This window comes from Anabrus simplex, chromosome 8 (genome assembly GCF_040414725.1).
Source record: "Anabrus simplex isolate iqAnaSimp1 chromosome 8, ASM4041472v1, whole genome shotgun sequence".
Lineage (NCBI taxonomy): Eukaryota > Metazoa > Arthropoda > Insecta > Orthoptera > Tettigoniidae > Anabrus > Anabrus simplex.
The window spans coordinates 232,172,017-232,189,819 of NC_090272.1; the positions used below are offsets into that span (position 1 = coordinate 232,172,017).

Sequence of the window (17,803 nt, forward strand, 5' to 3'; positions counted from 1 at the left end):
GATAGGAAAGGCCGAGGAGTGGGAAGGAAGCGGCCGTGACCTTAATTAAGGCACAGCCCCAGCATTTGCCTGATGTGAAAATGGGAAACCACGGAAGACTGCCTTCTGGGCTGCCCACAGTGGGGTTCGAACCCACTATCTCCCGGATGCAAGCTCACAGCTGCGCATCTAACCGCACGGCCAACTTGCCCGTTAATTATAGAATGTTAAATTAGTAGTAAACCAATAAAGCCACCTGATGTGGCTGCCATAGTTCAGTTTAAAGGGAGCACGCTCCCTGTTCTCTGTTAAGCTCAGTCAGACATTAAGTTTTCAGCAAACTAATATTAATGTAAGTTGCGGCGTATTTCACTGTCCATGTTTAACTCGCTCCAAATCGAGCGAGGAATCACTCACTAGCAGCGCCCCGTGTGCAGTCAGTGAAGGGTTGTGGAAATGGTTACTGTCTGGAAAGTCTTCGCCGAGATATAAATATAAATATATAGAGAGAGATTTTTTTTTTTTTTCAAGCAGAATGTTAATGCTTGGCACTGTATTTTTTGCAGCTCACGTGGGCCGACCTATACTTCGCCAGTCAGCTCGACACCTGGGGAGCGGCAAAGCAAGGTAAGTCCCCAATTGATGACTACCCCAACCTCAAGGGCCTCTACGACAAGGTGAACGCCCTGCCCGCCATCAAAGCTTGGATCGCCAAGAGGCCAGTCACTGTGTGGTAATCATGTATGCATTATTTAAGTAATAAATCATCTTTTGTAAAATACGTTGTTTTAATAGAAGTCGTTTTCCCGTTCTGTTTCATTTAATTGTAGAGGGTGTTTATTTTAATGTTGTGCAAGTTAGGCACGATGCTAGCTGTGTGGGGACTTCTTATCTTCTCTCACTGTGACCTTTGTCCTTAGGACATTGGCCATCAACAATGTACAATGATTAAAATGTTACAGAAAAGAGAAAAAACATTTAGACAACAAAGTAAAAACAAAAATGACAGAAAGGACTAGAACAGAGCATACCAGAAAAAAACAAAACAAAAGGGAAACACACTTGAAATAAATAAACTTGTTACTTTAGATAATTTCACCAGTTTTCGTCAAGTACTTGGCAATTGCACTGTATAGCCTACACGTAGGTAACAGCTGGACATGTGTTGGAAAGGGAACCGGAATGTGCACAAGTGTATCAATCAATTCTATGTGATAGGGGATAATCGTTCTGCACTCAAAGAAGTTGCGGTTCACATCTCTTGTGTTTCTAGCACTATATATTATTATTAACAAATACATCGCAATTGGGAAATATTCCGGAGGCAATGGTCACTTATAGTAGTGTAATAATAAATTAAAGTGGTTTTTTTATTTGCTTTACGTCGCTTCGACACAGATAGGTCTTATGGCGACAATGGGACAGGAAGGGCCTAGGAGTGGGAAGGAAGCGGCCGTGGCCTTGATTAAGGTACAGCCCCAGCATTTGCCTGATGTGAAAATGGGAAACCACGAAAAACCATCTTCAGGCTGCCGACAGTGGGGCTCGAACCCACTATCTCCCGAATACTGGACAGTGGCCGCACTTAAGGGACTGCAGCTATCGAGCTCGGTAAATTAAAGTTAAAACCTAAATACCCATCGACAACAACACCAAAAACAAGAGTACAGCAAGCAATTCCAAGGAAACAAAATATTACAAGAAATACTACTAATTTAATATTCTAAATCTAGTATCATTACATACAAATTCACACACAACTTAAGTATTTCCAGTACTTAACACTACATCTTACAATACTATAATTTACTTAACTAACTAACTCCACAGCACTACAGCGCTGAAGGGCCTTGGTCTACCAAGCGACTGCTGCTCAGCCTGGAGGCCTGCAGATTACGAGGTATCGTGTGGTCACCACGATGAAACCTCTCGGCCGTTATTCTTGACTTTCTGGACCGGGGCCGCTAACTCACCGTCAGGTAGCACCTCAATTGTAATCACGTAGGCTGAGTGGACCTCAAACCAGCCCTCACATCCGGGTAAAAATCCCTGATGTCAGGTAAAGCTGAAACCTAACAACAACAACAAGCAATTCCATGGAAAGACAATACTGCAACAAATTCTAAATCCAGCATCATCAGACACAACTTAAGTATTTCCAGTGCTTAACACTACGGCTGTAAGTTGAGCTTACTGCTGGCTTAACATTACAAGTGACAATAAAATAAAGTTAAAATATAATTACCCGACAACAACGACAACAACAGGAATATTGTTCTGATCGGAGGACTCCAGTCCTGTTGAGGTGATGGGGGCATGAAGCAAGGTTGAATCTCATTCCGGATGATGGTGGTTACTTGGCCTCTGGCTCATCTGACTTCTTGCTACCGACACCAGCTGTTCAACGCAGCTGTCTATTGAACGTAAGTTTTCCTTCTGCTATTTACATAAAAATGAGCTCAGTCGAGGCGTAATGAAAGGAATAATCCAGTGCGCGTGCCTTATTTGGCCAGACTATCAACCACATCGTTGTATGGAAGTCCTCAGTGTCTTTTCACCCAAAAATATCTTTCCGAGTGGTTTCATGTCGGACGATAATAATTTCCTTGATGTAGAAGTGTGTTTGTATGTTTTTCCAAGGGTGTTCCAATTTCCTAATAGCACTTTGAGAATATGAAATGGTAAGTATCTTGCGAAAATTTTGATTGGGAGTAATACAGTGCCTCCCGGGTGGCGATAAGTTCAGCTGTGTAGATGGATGCTTCAATGGGAATAGAAAAAATGACCATATTCCTGTGTTTTCACGTAAAAGTATGCAAAACCAACCGATTCTGTAAACTTGGTAACGTCGGTATAAACGTGGGTGTATGAAAGCTGAGCTGGGCAATGGAACAGTAATGAGGTCACCTTGTTGTCTTCCAGGAGAACGCCATTATCGTTGTTATCACTCTAGCAGTGTAGTTTCTGTGTTACTTCAGTACACGTGTAGTTACATTAGAAGAGTATTTTCTTTGCGGGGTGTAATTTTCAGTCAAGAAGAGCTAGTTTCAATTTATTTGCAGGTTTCCTGGCGTTTGTCTTCCAAATGGGAATACAGTACGTATTATAGTGAGGAAGCTTAACACTACCGGGTCCATTCTTAACAAAGAGGAAAGTAGGAGACGAATTGTCCTAAGATAAAAAAGCCCCTCTAAATGTCTGCCACGTCTTGCATACAGGTTAGTGTGTTGCTTTCTTCTGAGCAAAAAGCGTACAAATTCACAAAAGTCTTAGTGTATGAGAATGGAAAACCATTCTCAGTACAGCCGACGGTGGGGACCAGTCCCTCTTTCTCTCTCGAATACAGAGGCGTAGGGCCGTGACCCACTCTGCGTCTGCCGACCTGACTCATTTGAGTGGTTATGAGAACAGGTAGAACGATAGTGCCAAACGTGTTTGAGCATCTCTTTTAACGTCAGCTAAGTTTTCAGTCTCTCGAAGCCACCGGAAATTGTTATGACGCTAACGGACGCTAACAAAGGGAAACTACAGCTATGAGACGGTGATCTACATTTTAAAAAAGTAAATAAACAGGTGTCTCAATTTTGGTCGCCAGACAACTTTCTTGTGAGGACAAAATGGAACTGGGGCGATGACCTCAGATGTTAGGCCCCTTTAACCAACAAGCAAGCAAATGGAACCGAGATTTTAAGAGGCGCCAAATGCATCCCGCAGTAGAAACAGATGTACGTCTCTTTGCTCAAAAATTCCTTCTTTTGGTTTATCAATGAGATTCTCTGCCTCTTCAAATAACTTATGAAGTTATCTGCTGACCGCTGCAAATTGGAGTCATCAGTCTCAAAGAACTACGGTACCTGACTGTCTCGTTGCGAGGATGGATACGATACGCCGTGTTCCTGTCCTTGTGAGTACATAAAGTCAGGGATTCGGCGGCCGCCACCGCCACCGGCTTTCCGCAGAGGGCTCCACCGCCACCTCCTGGAGGCCTCCTCAGGGGCCTCTTCCAGCGCCACCTCCGGGGGCCCTCCTCAGGGGCTTCTTCCTCCTCCCGCGGGAAATTTTAATTTTGGTGCGAGATTTGAATTTGTAAACAAAACCACGTGCTTTTTGACAGCTGTCATCGACAACAACGCATCGCTGACCTAACTGCTGCCATCCTGACGGCCCTAAACCTCAGTGCTGTGCTGCCAACTAAACCTCACTAGCGCGAGATTTGAATTGGTAAACAAAGCCACGTGCTGTTTTTATAGCCACGTGCTTTTTGACAGCTATCATCGACAACAACGCATCGCTAACCTCAGTGCTGCTATCTTGACGGGCCTAAACCTCAGTGTTGCCAACTAAACCTTACTAGCACGAGATTTGAATTGGTAAACAAAGCCACGTGCTTTTCTGACAGCCGTCATCCGCCATCTTGCATCGCAAACCTCAGTCCTGCACCCTTTAGCTACTTACCTTTGAAATGTGGCGGCGGCAATTTGAAAAATTCCACGTGCTCTTGTTTGGAAACAAACCCTCGTGCTTTTTGGACGGCTGTCATCCGCCATCTTTAATCAACAGAGCACCATGCTGCTATCTTTAATGTAGTAGCGGGCAATATGAAAAATTCCGACAGCTGTCATCCGCCATCTTTAATCAACAGAGCACCGTGCTGCTATCTTTAACGTAGTAGTGGTTTTAGGAAAGGTTATTCTACTGAAGCTCAACTTGTAGGATTCCAGCAAGATATAGCAGATATCTTGGATTCAGGAGGTCAAATGGACTGTATCGCGATTGACATGTCTAAAGCAATTGATAGGGTGGATCATGGGAGACTACTGGCAAAAATGAGTGCAATTGGACTAGACAAAAGAGTGACTGAATGGGTTGCTATATTTCTAGAAAATAGATCTCAGAGAGTTAGAGTAGGTGAAGCTTTGTCTGACCCTGTAATAGTTGAGAGGGGAGTTCCTCAGGGCAGTGTTATCGGACCTTTATGTTTTCTTATATATATAAATGATATGAGTAGAGGAGTGGAATCGGAGGTAAGGCTTTTTGCGGATGATGTTATTCTCTATAGAGTGATAAATAAGTTACAAGATTGTGAGCAACTGCAAAGTGACCTCGAAAATATTGTGAGATGGACAGCAGGCAATGGTATGTTGATAAACGGGGCTAAAAGTCAGGTTGTGAGTTTCACAAATAGGAAAAGTCCTCTCAGTTTTAATTACTGCGTTGATGGGGTGAAAGTTCCTTTTGGGGATCATTGTAAGTATCTAGGTGTTAATATAAGGAAAGATCTTCACTGGGGTAATCACATAAATGGGATTGTAAATAAAGGGTACCGATCTCTGCACATGGTTATGAGGGTGTTTAGGGGTTGTAGTAAGGATGTAAAGGAGAGTGCATATAAGTCTCTGGTAAGACCCCAACTGGAGTATGGTTCCAGTGTTGGGGCCCTCACCAGGATTACCTGATTCAAGAACTGGAAAAAATCCAAAGAAAAGCAGCTCGATTTGTTCTGGGTGATTTCCGACAAAAGAGTAGCGTTACAAAAATGTTGCAATGTTTGGGTTGGGAAGAATTGAGAGAAAGAAGAAGAGCTGCTCGACTAAGTGGTATGTTCCGAGCTGTCAGCGGAGAGATGGCGTGGAATGACATTAGTAGACGAATAGGTTTGAATGGCGTTTATAAAAGTAGGAAAGATCACAATATGAAGATAAAGTTGGAATTCAAGAGGACAAACTGGGGCAAATATTCATTTATAGGAAGGGGAGTTAGGGATCGGAATAACTTACCAAGGGAGATGTTCAATAAATCTCCAATTTCTTTGAAATCATTTCGGAAAAGGCTAGGAAAGCAACAGATAGGGAATCTGCCACCTGGGTGACTGCCCTAAATGCAGATCAGTATTGATTGATTGATTGATTGATTGATTGAGCGGGCAATTTGAAAAATTCCGTCAGCTGTCATCCGCCATCTTTAATCAACAGAGCGCCGTGCTGCTATCTTTATCGTAGTAGAGGGCAATTTGAAAAATTCTGTCAGCTGTCATCCGCCATCTTGTATCGCAAACCTCAGTGCTGCTACCTTTAGCCACTACCTTTGAAATATGGTGGCGTAAATTTTAAAAATTCTACAGCAGCCATCTCTCGACGCTAATTGCACAAGATGGCGGCTATACATGGCTCCTTATGAGGCACCTTAAGTGTCCTTACGCAAGATGACTGCTAAACATAGGTTCTTATGAGACTCCCTTGGGATGCTTGCGCAAGATGGCGGCTATACATGGCTCCTTATGAGACACCTTAAGGGGGCTTGCGCGAGATGGCGGCTGCTCTTATGAGACGGCTTAAGGGTGCTTGCACAAGATGGCTTGAGATGCCCTAAGGACGCTTGCGCAAGATGGCGGACACAAGATGGCGACTATACACGGCTCCTTATGAGACACCTTAAGGGTCCTTACGCAAGATGGTGTCTGCAAGATGGCTGCTATACATAGGTTCTTATGAGACTGCCTTGGGATGCTTGTGCAAGATGGCGGCTATATATGGCTCCTTACTAGACGCCTTAAGGGTGCTTGCGCAAGTTGGCTGCTGCTCTTATCAAGAAAGCTAGCTTAGAGTCTAACGTGCCATGCCGGTTAGATTCATTAAATTTGGGGCTTAAATGCATAATGTTAAATATCTCGTAAACCGTGCACCGTAGAGCAAAACGGACAAAATTTTTCTGCCTAATACGTAGGTTCGCAGTATCAGGAACATGATAGCATAATAAAAAAGTAGTTTAATGATGAGATCAACGGTTCGGTTCCTACTTAGGCCCTTTGGCATGGACGGCTATCCAATTCTACAAGATGGCGGCTATATATAACTTCTTATGAGACGGCTTAAGGGTGTTTGCACAAGATGGCTGCTGCTCATATGAGACTCCCTAGGGATGCTTGCGCAAGATGACGGACACAAAATGGCGGCTATACATAGCTCCTTATGAGACAGCCTAGGGGTGCTCGCACAAGATGGCGGCTACTCTTATGAAGAAAGCTACCTTAGAGGATACTGAGCAAGATGGCGGCTGCTGTTATGCATGCGGTGGATGGAAATTTGAAATTCCACGTGCTTTTTTTGACAGCGGCTATCTTTAATCAACAAAGCATCGTGCTGCCATCTTTAGCTACTACTTTTGACATGTGGTGGCGACAATGCCTACGTAACAGCTGCTATCTTTAATTAACAGAGCACCGTGTTGCCATCTATAGCTACTACCTTAGGTACGTGGTAGCGGGTAATTTGAAAAATTCCACGTGCTTTTTTGACAGCGGCCATCTTTAATCAACACAGCATCGTGCTACTATCTTTAGCTACTACCTTTGAAATGTGCTAGCAGGCAATTTGTGACAGCTCTCATCTTTAATCAACGGAGCATCGTGCTGCTATCTTCACAGCACTAAATATCATACCTTTGAAATGTGGTGGTAGGTAATTTAAAAAATTCTTCGTTCTTTTTTGACAGCTATCAGCGGTCATCTTTAAACAACAGTAGTTATACATAAGCTGTTAAGGCCTCCTCCTATGTCAAGTCATAGCTCCATCGAACAAGTTTAAACCTGCATCGCGAAGGCAAGAGTGTGCAGCGATAACATCATTATGCATGTTTAGACGTGCAGATGACAAAATAAGTGATTGGAACATAACAAGACTAGAATCAAACGCTGTACTCGATACAACATGTGTTTAGAACATTGCATGATGTGTTTAGAACACTAAATAAGTGATCGAGACTAGAATAGAACACTGTACTCGATACAACATGTGTTTAGAACATGTCAGGGGATACCTTTGTTCTAAGAAGATCAGATTACAAAAGAAGTGATTGAAACATAACAAGACTAGAATCGAACACTGTACTCGATGTCATTAACTTCAACATGTGATTAGAACATTGATTGATGTGTTCAGAACACTAAATAAGTGATCAAGACTAGAATAGAACACTTTACTCGATACAACATGTGTTTAGAACATGTCAGGGGATGCCTTCGTTCTAAGAAGATTACATTACAAAATAAGTAATTAAGACTAGAATCGAACACTGCACTCGATGTCGTTAACTTCAACATGTGATTAGAACATTGATTGATGTGTTCAGAACACTAAATAAGTGATTAAGAAGAGAATAGAACACGATACAACATGTGTTCAGAACATGTCAGCGGATACCTTTGTTCTACGAAGATGGATTCGAACAGAGAAAAAAGATAATAATAAGACTAGAATTCTGAACAGCTTATGCAAGATAGCGGCTGTTATAGCGTCCTCCTCCACATCCCGCTCGGTTAAGGCATATCTCTATCGAACATACAACGCGATCTTATGCATAAGGCGGTGCACATACTCCGTAGCCAACTCGCTCGGTAAACTAAAATATGAATACAACAAAAGTAAAACTTCAAATAATTTGCCTTCTATTATTTGTCTTGTGGGAAAAGCAGTCGAACAAGTTATCGCAGAAACATGTAACGTGAAATATCAGTTCAGAAACATATTGTTTCAATCTGTTGGCATGGGTTACAAGCATGTAGCTCATGCGGAAAGTAAAATTAAACAGAACGCTTAGTGCTATAAGAAATACACTGTTTACATTTAACAAGTTATCGCATAAACATGTAACATGAAATATCGGTTCGGAAACATATTATTTTAATCTGTTGGCATGGGTTACAAGCATGTAGCTTGTGCAGGCGAGGGCTACTATGCAAAATGCTGAACCGAAAAAATAATCGTGCTACACACATGATAGGGAATGGAACCCAGGGGTTACGTCTTACCAGAAGGGTAAAAAGGATGAAAGGACTCTTCCTTCTCATTTTCGCACATTCCTTGTAGGGCTAAAGGGCTAATAGGCTAATAGGCTAAAGGGCTAAGGGGCTAATGGGCTAAAGGGTTAATGGGCTAAAGGGCTAATGGGAAAAAGGGCTCCTCCACCTCCTCACCACGCCCTCCTCCTCCCGGAAGGACTTAGCTGAAGTTGGTACATTTTTAACAGCAGTAACACCCTCATCGATTGTTATTAGCAAGAACGCTTCTACTTTGTGTTCGGAACAGAAGAAAAGCTACACATAACAAGGAATGAAACCTAGGGGTCACATCTTATCAGAATTACCTAATAAAATCCCGACCTATTAGTAGTGCAATGAGTTGCGTTTTCCTAACAGAAATCAGTATCTGCTTGATAGATTTAGTGTTTGGAACACTGAACGTTTCAAATTCTGCGCTACGACATGCATAAGGTGGCAACCTTGAGGTTTAGCGCCGTAAAGATGGCAACAGTGAGGTTAGCTATGCTCTATTTTCCTTCAAAGTGAGGTTAGGTTCCGTCAAGAAGACAGCTGTCAAAAACGCATGTGGCCTTGCTTACCAACAAGAGCACGTGGTCGTGACGTCACGGTCACGTGGTATGCTACGTCAGCACGCGAAGTTCTAAAATCCATGCCTACGTGGTTAAAACTCTGCTATAATCACAAGATTTTTAAACACAGCTATTCTTAAAGCTTTAAGTTCATGCCACCCTATCCTGTGCTAACCTTGTCATCTCTACGTAACTACTGCATCCTACATCTGCTCTAATCTGCTTGACATATTCAAACCTTGGTCTACCCCTACTGTTCTTACCACCTACACTTCCTTCAAAAACCAACTGCATAAGTCCTGGGTGTCTTAGGATATATCCTATCATTCTATCACTTCTTCTCGTCAAATTTAGCCAAATCCATCTCCTCTCAACAATTCGATTCAGTATCTCTTCATTCGTGATTCGATCTATCCATCTCACCTTCAGCGTTCTTCTGTAACACCACATTTCAAAAACTTCTATTCTCTTTCTTTTTGAGCTACTTATCGTCCATGTTTCACTTCCATACAATGTCAAGCTCCACACGAAAGTCTTCAAAAACATCTTTCTAATTCCTATATCAATGTTTGAAGTGAGCAAATTTCTTTTCTTACTTGTGCTAGTCTGCATCTTATGTCCTCCTTACTTCTGCCATCGTTAGTTATTTTACTACCCAAGTAACAATATTCATCTACTTCCTTTAAGACTTCATTTCCTAATCTAATATTTCCTGCATCACCTGCCTTCGTTCGACTGCACTCCATTACTTTTGTTTTGGAATTATTTATATTCATCTTGTACTCCTTACCCAAGACTTCGTCCATACAATTCAGCAGTTTCTCGAGGTCCTTTGCAGTCTCAGATAAAATAACAATATCATAGGCAAATCTCAAGCTTTTGATTTCCTCTCCTTGGATTGTAATTCCCTTTCCAAATTCCTCTTTGATTTCCTTTAATGCCTGTTCTATGTAAACATTGAAGAGGAGGGGGGGCAAACTGCAGCCTTGCCCTATTCCTTTCTGGATTGCTGCTTCTTTTCAAAGCCCTCGATTCTTATCACTACAGACTGATTTTTATACATTGTAGATAATTCTTCGTTCTCGGTATCTGATCCCAATCACCTTTAGAATCGTAAATAGCTTGGTCCAATCAACATCATCGAATGCCTTTTCTAGATCTACGAATGCCATGTACGTGGGCTTGTCCTTCTTGATTCGATCCTCTAAGATCAGACGTAAGGTCAGGATTACTTCATGTGTTCCTACATTTCTTCTGAAGCCAAATTGATCTTCTCCCAACTCAGCTTCAACTTGTTTTTCCATTCTTCTGTAAATAATACGTGTTAAAATTTAGCAGGCATGTGATACTAAACTAATGGTGTGGTAGTTTTCACACCGGTCAGCACCGGCTTTCTTGGGAATAGTTATAACAACATTCTGCCGAAAATCGGATGGGACTTCTTCTGTCTCATATATCTTACACACTAAATGGAATAACCTTGCCATGCTGGTTTCTCCTAAGGCAGACAGTAATTCAGAAGGAATGCCATCAATTCCAGGTGCCTTGTTCCTATTTAGGTCTCTCACAGCTCTGTCAAACTCTGACCTCAAAATTGGGTCTCCCATTTCATCAGCATCAACAGCCTCTTCTTGTTCCAGAACCAAATTATCTACATATTTACCTTGATACAACTGTTGGATATGTTCTTGCCATGTTTCTGCTTTGTCGTCTTTCCCTAGAAGTGGCTTTCCATCTGAGCTCTTAATATTCATACACCTAGATTTCCTTTTTCCAAAGGTTTCCTTGATTTTTCTGTATGCAGCATCTACCTTTCACAGGACCATACAGCCTTCAACATCCTTGCACTTCTCCTTCAGCCATTCTTCCTTAGCTACCTTGCACTTTCTATCTACTTCATTCTTTAATCGCCTGTATTCTTTTTTGCCCTCTTCATTTCTAGCATCCTTGTATTTTCGTCGTTCATCAATCAGATCTAGTATCTCCTGAGTTATCCACTGATTCTTAGTTGATCTTTTCTTCCTTCCTAACATATCTTCAGCAGCCCTACTGACTTCATTTTTCATGACTATCCACTCTTCCTCTATTGTGTTTCCTTCACCCTTTTCATTTAGCCCTTGTGCCACATGTTCCTTGAAACAATCCCTCACACTCTTTTCTTTCAACTTGTCTAGATCCCATCTTTTTGCATTCTTTCCTTTCTTCAATTTCTTCAACTTCAGATGGAATTTCATTACCAACAAGTTGTGGTCAGAGTCCGCGTCTGCTCCTGGGAAAGTTTTGCAATCTAACACCTGGTTTCTGAATCTCTGCCTAATCATAATGAAGTCTATTTGATATCTTCCAGTGTCTCCAGGTCTCGTCCACATATACAGCCGTCGTTTGTGGTGTTTCAACCAAGTATTGGCAAGGACTAAATTATGATCAGTGCAGAATTCAACCAGCCGACTTTCTCTTTCGTTCCTTTGTCCCAATCCGAATTCTCCTACTGTACTACCTTCTCCTCCTTGGCCTGCCACTGCATTCCAGTCTCTCATCACAATTAGATTCTCGTCACCTTTTACATATTGTATTAAATCTTCTATCTCCTCATATATTCTTTCGATTTCTTCATCATCCGCTGAACTAGTAGGCATATAGACCTGCACTATTGTGGTGGGCATTGGTTTGGTGTCTATCTTGACGACAATAATTCTTTCACTATGCTGGTCGTAGTAGATTACCCACTGCCCTACTTTCTTATTCATTATTAAACCACTCCTGCATTTCCCCTGTTTGATTTCGTGTTGATAATTCGGTAGTCACCTGACGAAAAATCCTGTTCTTCCTGCCAACGTACTTCAATTATACCAACTACATCTAACTTTAGTCTATCCATCTCCATTTTCAGATTCTCTAACCTACCACAACGATTCAAACTTCTAACATTCCACGCTCCGACTCGCAGAATGTCAATATCCATCTTTCTGATGATCGCCCCCTCTCGTGTAGTCCCCACGCGGAGATCCGAATGGGGGACTAGTTTACCTCCGGAATATTTTACCCGGGAGGAAGCCATCATCAGTACATCATTCATACAGAGAGAGCTGCATGTCCTCAGGAGTTAGTTACGCCTGTAGTTTCCCGTTGTTTTCAGGCGTGTAGCAGTATCAACACAGCTAAGCCATGTTGAGTATTATTACAAGGCCATATCAGTCAATCATCCGGACTGCCGCCCTTGCAACTTCCGAAAGGCTGCTACCCCCCTTTCGATTAACCATTCGTTAATCTGGTCTCTCAACAGATACCCATGCGATATGGTTGCACCTGCGGCTCGGCTATCTGCTTCATTGGGACACGCAAGCCTCCCCACCGCGGCAAGGTCACATGGTTCATAGAGGACACTGGAGTTAGAACCCATTAAAGCAAGCACCTAACCGTACAGCCAACTCACTCTGTACTTAAGTTATTAACCTGTCTACTTGTCGATAAGATGAGAGCCAAACCCACATTTTTCTCACTACGGCACTCCGAAGTCTACATCGAGCATTCTAAGCAGAAGAGAGGTTGCATCATGGACCTACATGTATTGTTATGAGTTACTTAGCTACATCAGAATATGGAATATGGAATGTAGTTGCGAGGAACACCCTGTGACGTCACGTGTAAAATACTGTTCATTGCACCGTTCTTCGCAACGATTATGAACGACGATAAAGTAGTTAATGACACATAATGACGTGTGAATTAGAAATCCACTAAATGAAGGATGCAACTAGCAAAACGTTCTAGGTGTCCTTTTCTTCTAAAACAGTTATCTTCGCGATTTACGTTCTATGTGTCATGATACACTTGCACACAAAGTGTTACGTCGCCAGCGCTGCTGGAAGTAGAATACCAACCAATATCAAGTGCCAAGTTCTTGTTTTCGCGCTCTCTTATGTATCCTGTTCATAGGCTGTGTTCATTGTCACATTGTGTTGGTGACTTCATTTTAATAATAATAAATTTTACTGTTTAGTATTTATTGTTTATCTTCAATGGATAGTACTCCTAAAGAAAACTTAAGGAAGAAAGGACGGAAACAAGGATCTCTTCGTGGAAAGCATCAGTTAAAACGTAATACAGGACAACTTTACAAAAACCTTAAATCCAACCATGTCTAATACAATCAGAAAGAATGCTTTCCCATAGCTTACACACAATGCATGTCAAACTGCCTGGCCTGTAATTTTCAGCTTTATGACTATCACCCATTTTTTATACACAGGGGCTAGTAAACTCTCCATTCATTTATTATTGACTTCAATATATCCCCAGAAACCTTATTCATTCCAGCTGCTTTTCTTGTTTTCAACTTTTTTTATATTCTTGTAAATGTCTTTTTTTTTCATAGATAAATGTTAATACTTCTTTAGTATTAGTCACCTCCTCTATCCGGACATTATCCTTGTAACCAACAATCTTTACATACTGCTGACTGAATAGTTGTGCCTTTTGAAGATCCTCACCTACACATTCCCCTTGTTCATTCATTATTCCTGAAATGTCCTTCTTGGAATGTATTTCTGCCTTAAAGGGCCTATACATACCCTTCCATTTTTCACTAAAATTTGTATGACTGCCAATTATGCTTGCGGTCATATTATCCTTAGCTGACTCCTGTGCTAGTATCAATTTCCTAGTTAGTTCCTTCAATTTATTCTACTTACACAGCAATTTCTAACTCTATTTCTTTCCAACCTGCACCTCCTTCTTAGTCTCTTTACTTTTCTGTTATAATAAAGTGGGTCTTTACCATTCCTTACCACCTTTAAAAGTACAAACCTGTTTTCAAATTCCTCAACAATTGCTTTAAACCCATCCCAGAGTCTGTTTATATTTTTATTTACCGTTTTCCACCGATCATAGCTGCTTTTTTAAAAAACCCCATATGCCTGTTTTATCAGCCATATGGCACTGCCTAATAGTCGTAATACCTTCCTTTCTATCACATTTATTTTTAATTACGACAAAAACAGCTTCGTGATCACTAAAACCATTTATTACTTCAAATTATCTATACAGCTCATCTGGTTTTACCAGCACCACGCCCAGAATATTCTTCCCGCTAGTTGATTCGATCACTTTCTGATTCAGTTGTCCTTCCCATATTAACTTATTTGCCATTTGTTGCCATGCTTCATATCGTTCGCATTACCTTCCCAACTGATGTTTGCCAAATTGACATCACCCGCTACAATCACGTTCCTTCCCATATCGTTTCCCACATAGCTGATTATCTTATCAAATAATTCCAAAATTAGCGTCAGCGCTACCCTTTCCCAGTCTGTAAACTCCAAAGACATCGAGTTGCCTATTATCTTTAGAGATGAGCCTTACACCTAGAATTTCATGTTTGTCATCTTTAAAATTGTCCTATCTTACAAATTCTTCTTTCACCAGAATGAATACTGCCCCTCCTACCATTCCTATCCTATATTTAAGATACACACTCCAGTTCCGTGAGAACATGGCTGTAACCATTATATCATTTCTCAACCATGATTCAGTTCCTATTACAATATCTGGTAAGTATATATCTATTAAATTACTTAATTCTATTCCTTTCTTTACAATACTTCTACAGTTCAACACTAACATTTTTATGTCATCCCTACTTGACTTCCAGATCTCTGTACCCTCATCACCGCTCCCTAGACAACCCCGTTTCCCTGAATGTACCTCCCTAGTACCCTTCCAAACAAATTTCCCGGTTTAAGCGAAGGCCATCTGAGTGCAGACCCCTATCTCTTACCCACCCATTAGGATCTAGAAATTTACTCCCAGTTTCCCACATACCCACTCATAGTCTCATTTAAATCCCCAGTCACCCTCCAGTCAGTATCCCTCCTACACAGTATTCCACTGATAACTATCTCCTCTTCCTTAAACCTCATCCGTGCTGCATTTACCAGATCCCACACATCTCCAACTATGTTGGTACTTATATCAGCTTGTCTTACGTTGCTAGTACCAACGTGAAACACTACCACCTTCTCCTTCCCCTCCTCTCTCTCTTCTACTTTCCTCAACATCTGCCTTAACCTAATTCCTGGATAACACTCTACCCAGGTTCCCTTTCCTCCACCCACTTTCCCCACATGTCTAACAATGGAATCCCCCATGACCAGAGCCTAAATCCTACCTACCTCATTTGACCCCCTCCTGTTTCTTTAGATGCACCATTCCCATTACTATGGGCTGCTCAATGTGTATACATAAGTTTACGCCTGAATTTATTTAGTTACATTATACAACGTCATGTTTAGAGCAGGGATTTGATACTTCATTTTGTACAACTCATTTACATTACAGACCATAACTTACTTTCTATGTATATCATCCCCATTTTGATAAGTAATATATAATTTAATAATAATAATATCTACATTCTGTTTCTTTGCGGGGAACATGATTAGCTCACTGGCTTATCTGACGGCTTGCCACTCGGAAGTCTGAGGTTCGAATCCCGCTTGATCTAAAAAATCAAGTGGTGTCAGGAAGGGCATCTGGCCTTAAACCCACAACCAAAACCAAATTGAGCCTGGCTGGCTCCAGTGACCCAATAAAAAACTCGAATAAGCTGAAGAAAGTTATTTTTTACTTGCCATTGTGTTACCTACTGCTTTAAACAATGTTCGTCTAGTGAATTATCATAATATTCCGATTTGTGTGATTTAATTTCAATATTATGCAGATTTCATGCAGTGAACTTAAAATGGACATATAATGTTTTGATATTTTATTCATTTTCCTCCGCAATACATTTAATTTTCTTTCGCAGTATATTTAATCCGTATTGTGAACATCTATAGATACGTTTTCTAAAATCCATGAACAAAGTCTTGCTGCAAGGAATTAATTTTAAGATATTTTTCCTCAAGCTGTACACAGTTCTTTTTCACTTTCCTCTAAAATTAGCCTTCATTCACTCACTACTGGTCTGCACTTAGGACAATCGCTCAGGTGGCAGATTTCCTATCTGTTGTTTTCCTAGCCTTTTCTTAAACGATTGCAAAGAAACTGGAAATATATTGAACATCTCCCTTGGTCAGTTATTCCAATCCCTAACTCCCCTTGCTATAAACGAATATTTTCCCCAATTTGTCTTCTTAAATTCCTACTTTATCTTTGTATTATGATATTTCGTACTTTTAAAGACACCACTCAAACTTATTCGTCTACTAATATCACTCCACGCCATCTCTCGGCCGACAGCTTGGAACATAGCCGAGCAGCTCGTCTCCTCTCTCCCAAGTCTTCCCACCCAAACTTTGCAACACTTTTGTAACGCTACTCTTTTGTCGGAAATCATCCAGAACAAATCGAGCTGCTTTTCTTTGGATTTTTTTTCCTGTTCTCCAATCAAGTAATCTTGCTGAGGGTCCCATACACTGGACCCATGCTCCAATTGGGGTCTTACCAGAGACTTATATGCCCTCTTCTTTACATCCTTACTCCAACCCCAAAATATCCTCATAATAATGTGCAGAGGTCTGTACCCTTCATTTACAATCCAATTTATGCGATTACCCCAATGAATATCTTACCATATATTAACACCTAGGTACTTACAATGATCCCCGAAAGGAACTTTCACCCCATCAACGCAGTAATTAAAACTGAGAGGACTTTTCCTATTAGTGAAACTCACAACCGGACTTAACCGCATTTGTCATCATACTATTGCCTCCTGTCCATGTCACAACATTATCGAAGTCATTTTCATGGCACATGGAACGTTTTGCCAGCTGCGCCCTTCAAATATGAATCCTAACCATACGCCATATTAAAAAGATGGAAACACGGAGATGAATATACAACGATGACGATGGTACTGAAAACGGTTCACGCTTACACTCGCAACAATAGACAAGTGTAGCGTCCAAACGCTTTCCGAAGAATGACTCGGTCAATGTTCAGCGACCCCTATTTACGTGCAAAATGAGTGGCCTATTTATTAGCGAAGGCGACGACAGCCAAAATCACAAGAAGGCTGAAATTTCCCTACAAAAAGAAAAAATCCGCTACAGCTACGAAGAAAATGCGTGTGACGTTTATCGTTGAAAAGTTCATTTCACGGCCACACAATGCTTTTAAGTGTTCGATACTCGTGGCAAGGGGGACAAACCCTGTACAGTTCACCGTTAGTTCGAAACGGTGAAATATGTCAGAATAAGAGGTATTCCTTGCGTGACTCAATATTTCAAGCTATATCCTCTGTCCGCTAGTTATCGAGCCTATCCGGAACAAACAAACAGAAACCATCTAATTTTTATTAACGGGTATAGATAATACCGAATCCCTAAACTGCATAGTTATGTATTTGTTTCCAGTGATATGCTGCAATTTTGACAGGACAAGAATATTTGAGGAGGTGCAATAATTTAACTTCCGTGTCGCAGAGACAAACTAT

At 41.2% G+C, this 17,803-nt stretch overlaps 2 protein-coding genes across 2 annotated transcripts in view; one reads left to right on the forward strand and one right to left on the reverse strand.

Annotated features, from left to right (window-relative positions):
* LOC137501890 (glutathione S-transferase-like) overlaps positions 1-760 on the forward strand; it is a 52,603-nt gene extending 51,843 nt beyond the window's left edge. The window contains exon 4 of the mRNA XM_068229035.1: positions 546-760. Within this exon, the coding sequence (XP_068085136.1) occupies positions 546-716 (171 nt within the window). The 3' untranslated portion in view covers positions 717-760. The remainder of the gene's footprint in view (positions 1-545) is intronic.
* Positions 1-17,803, reverse strand: part of LOC136879389 (glutathione S-transferase-like) — a 363,810-nt gene that overhangs the window by 274,398 nt on the left and 71,609 nt on the right. The gene's annotated exons all lie outside the window — the stretch shown is intronic.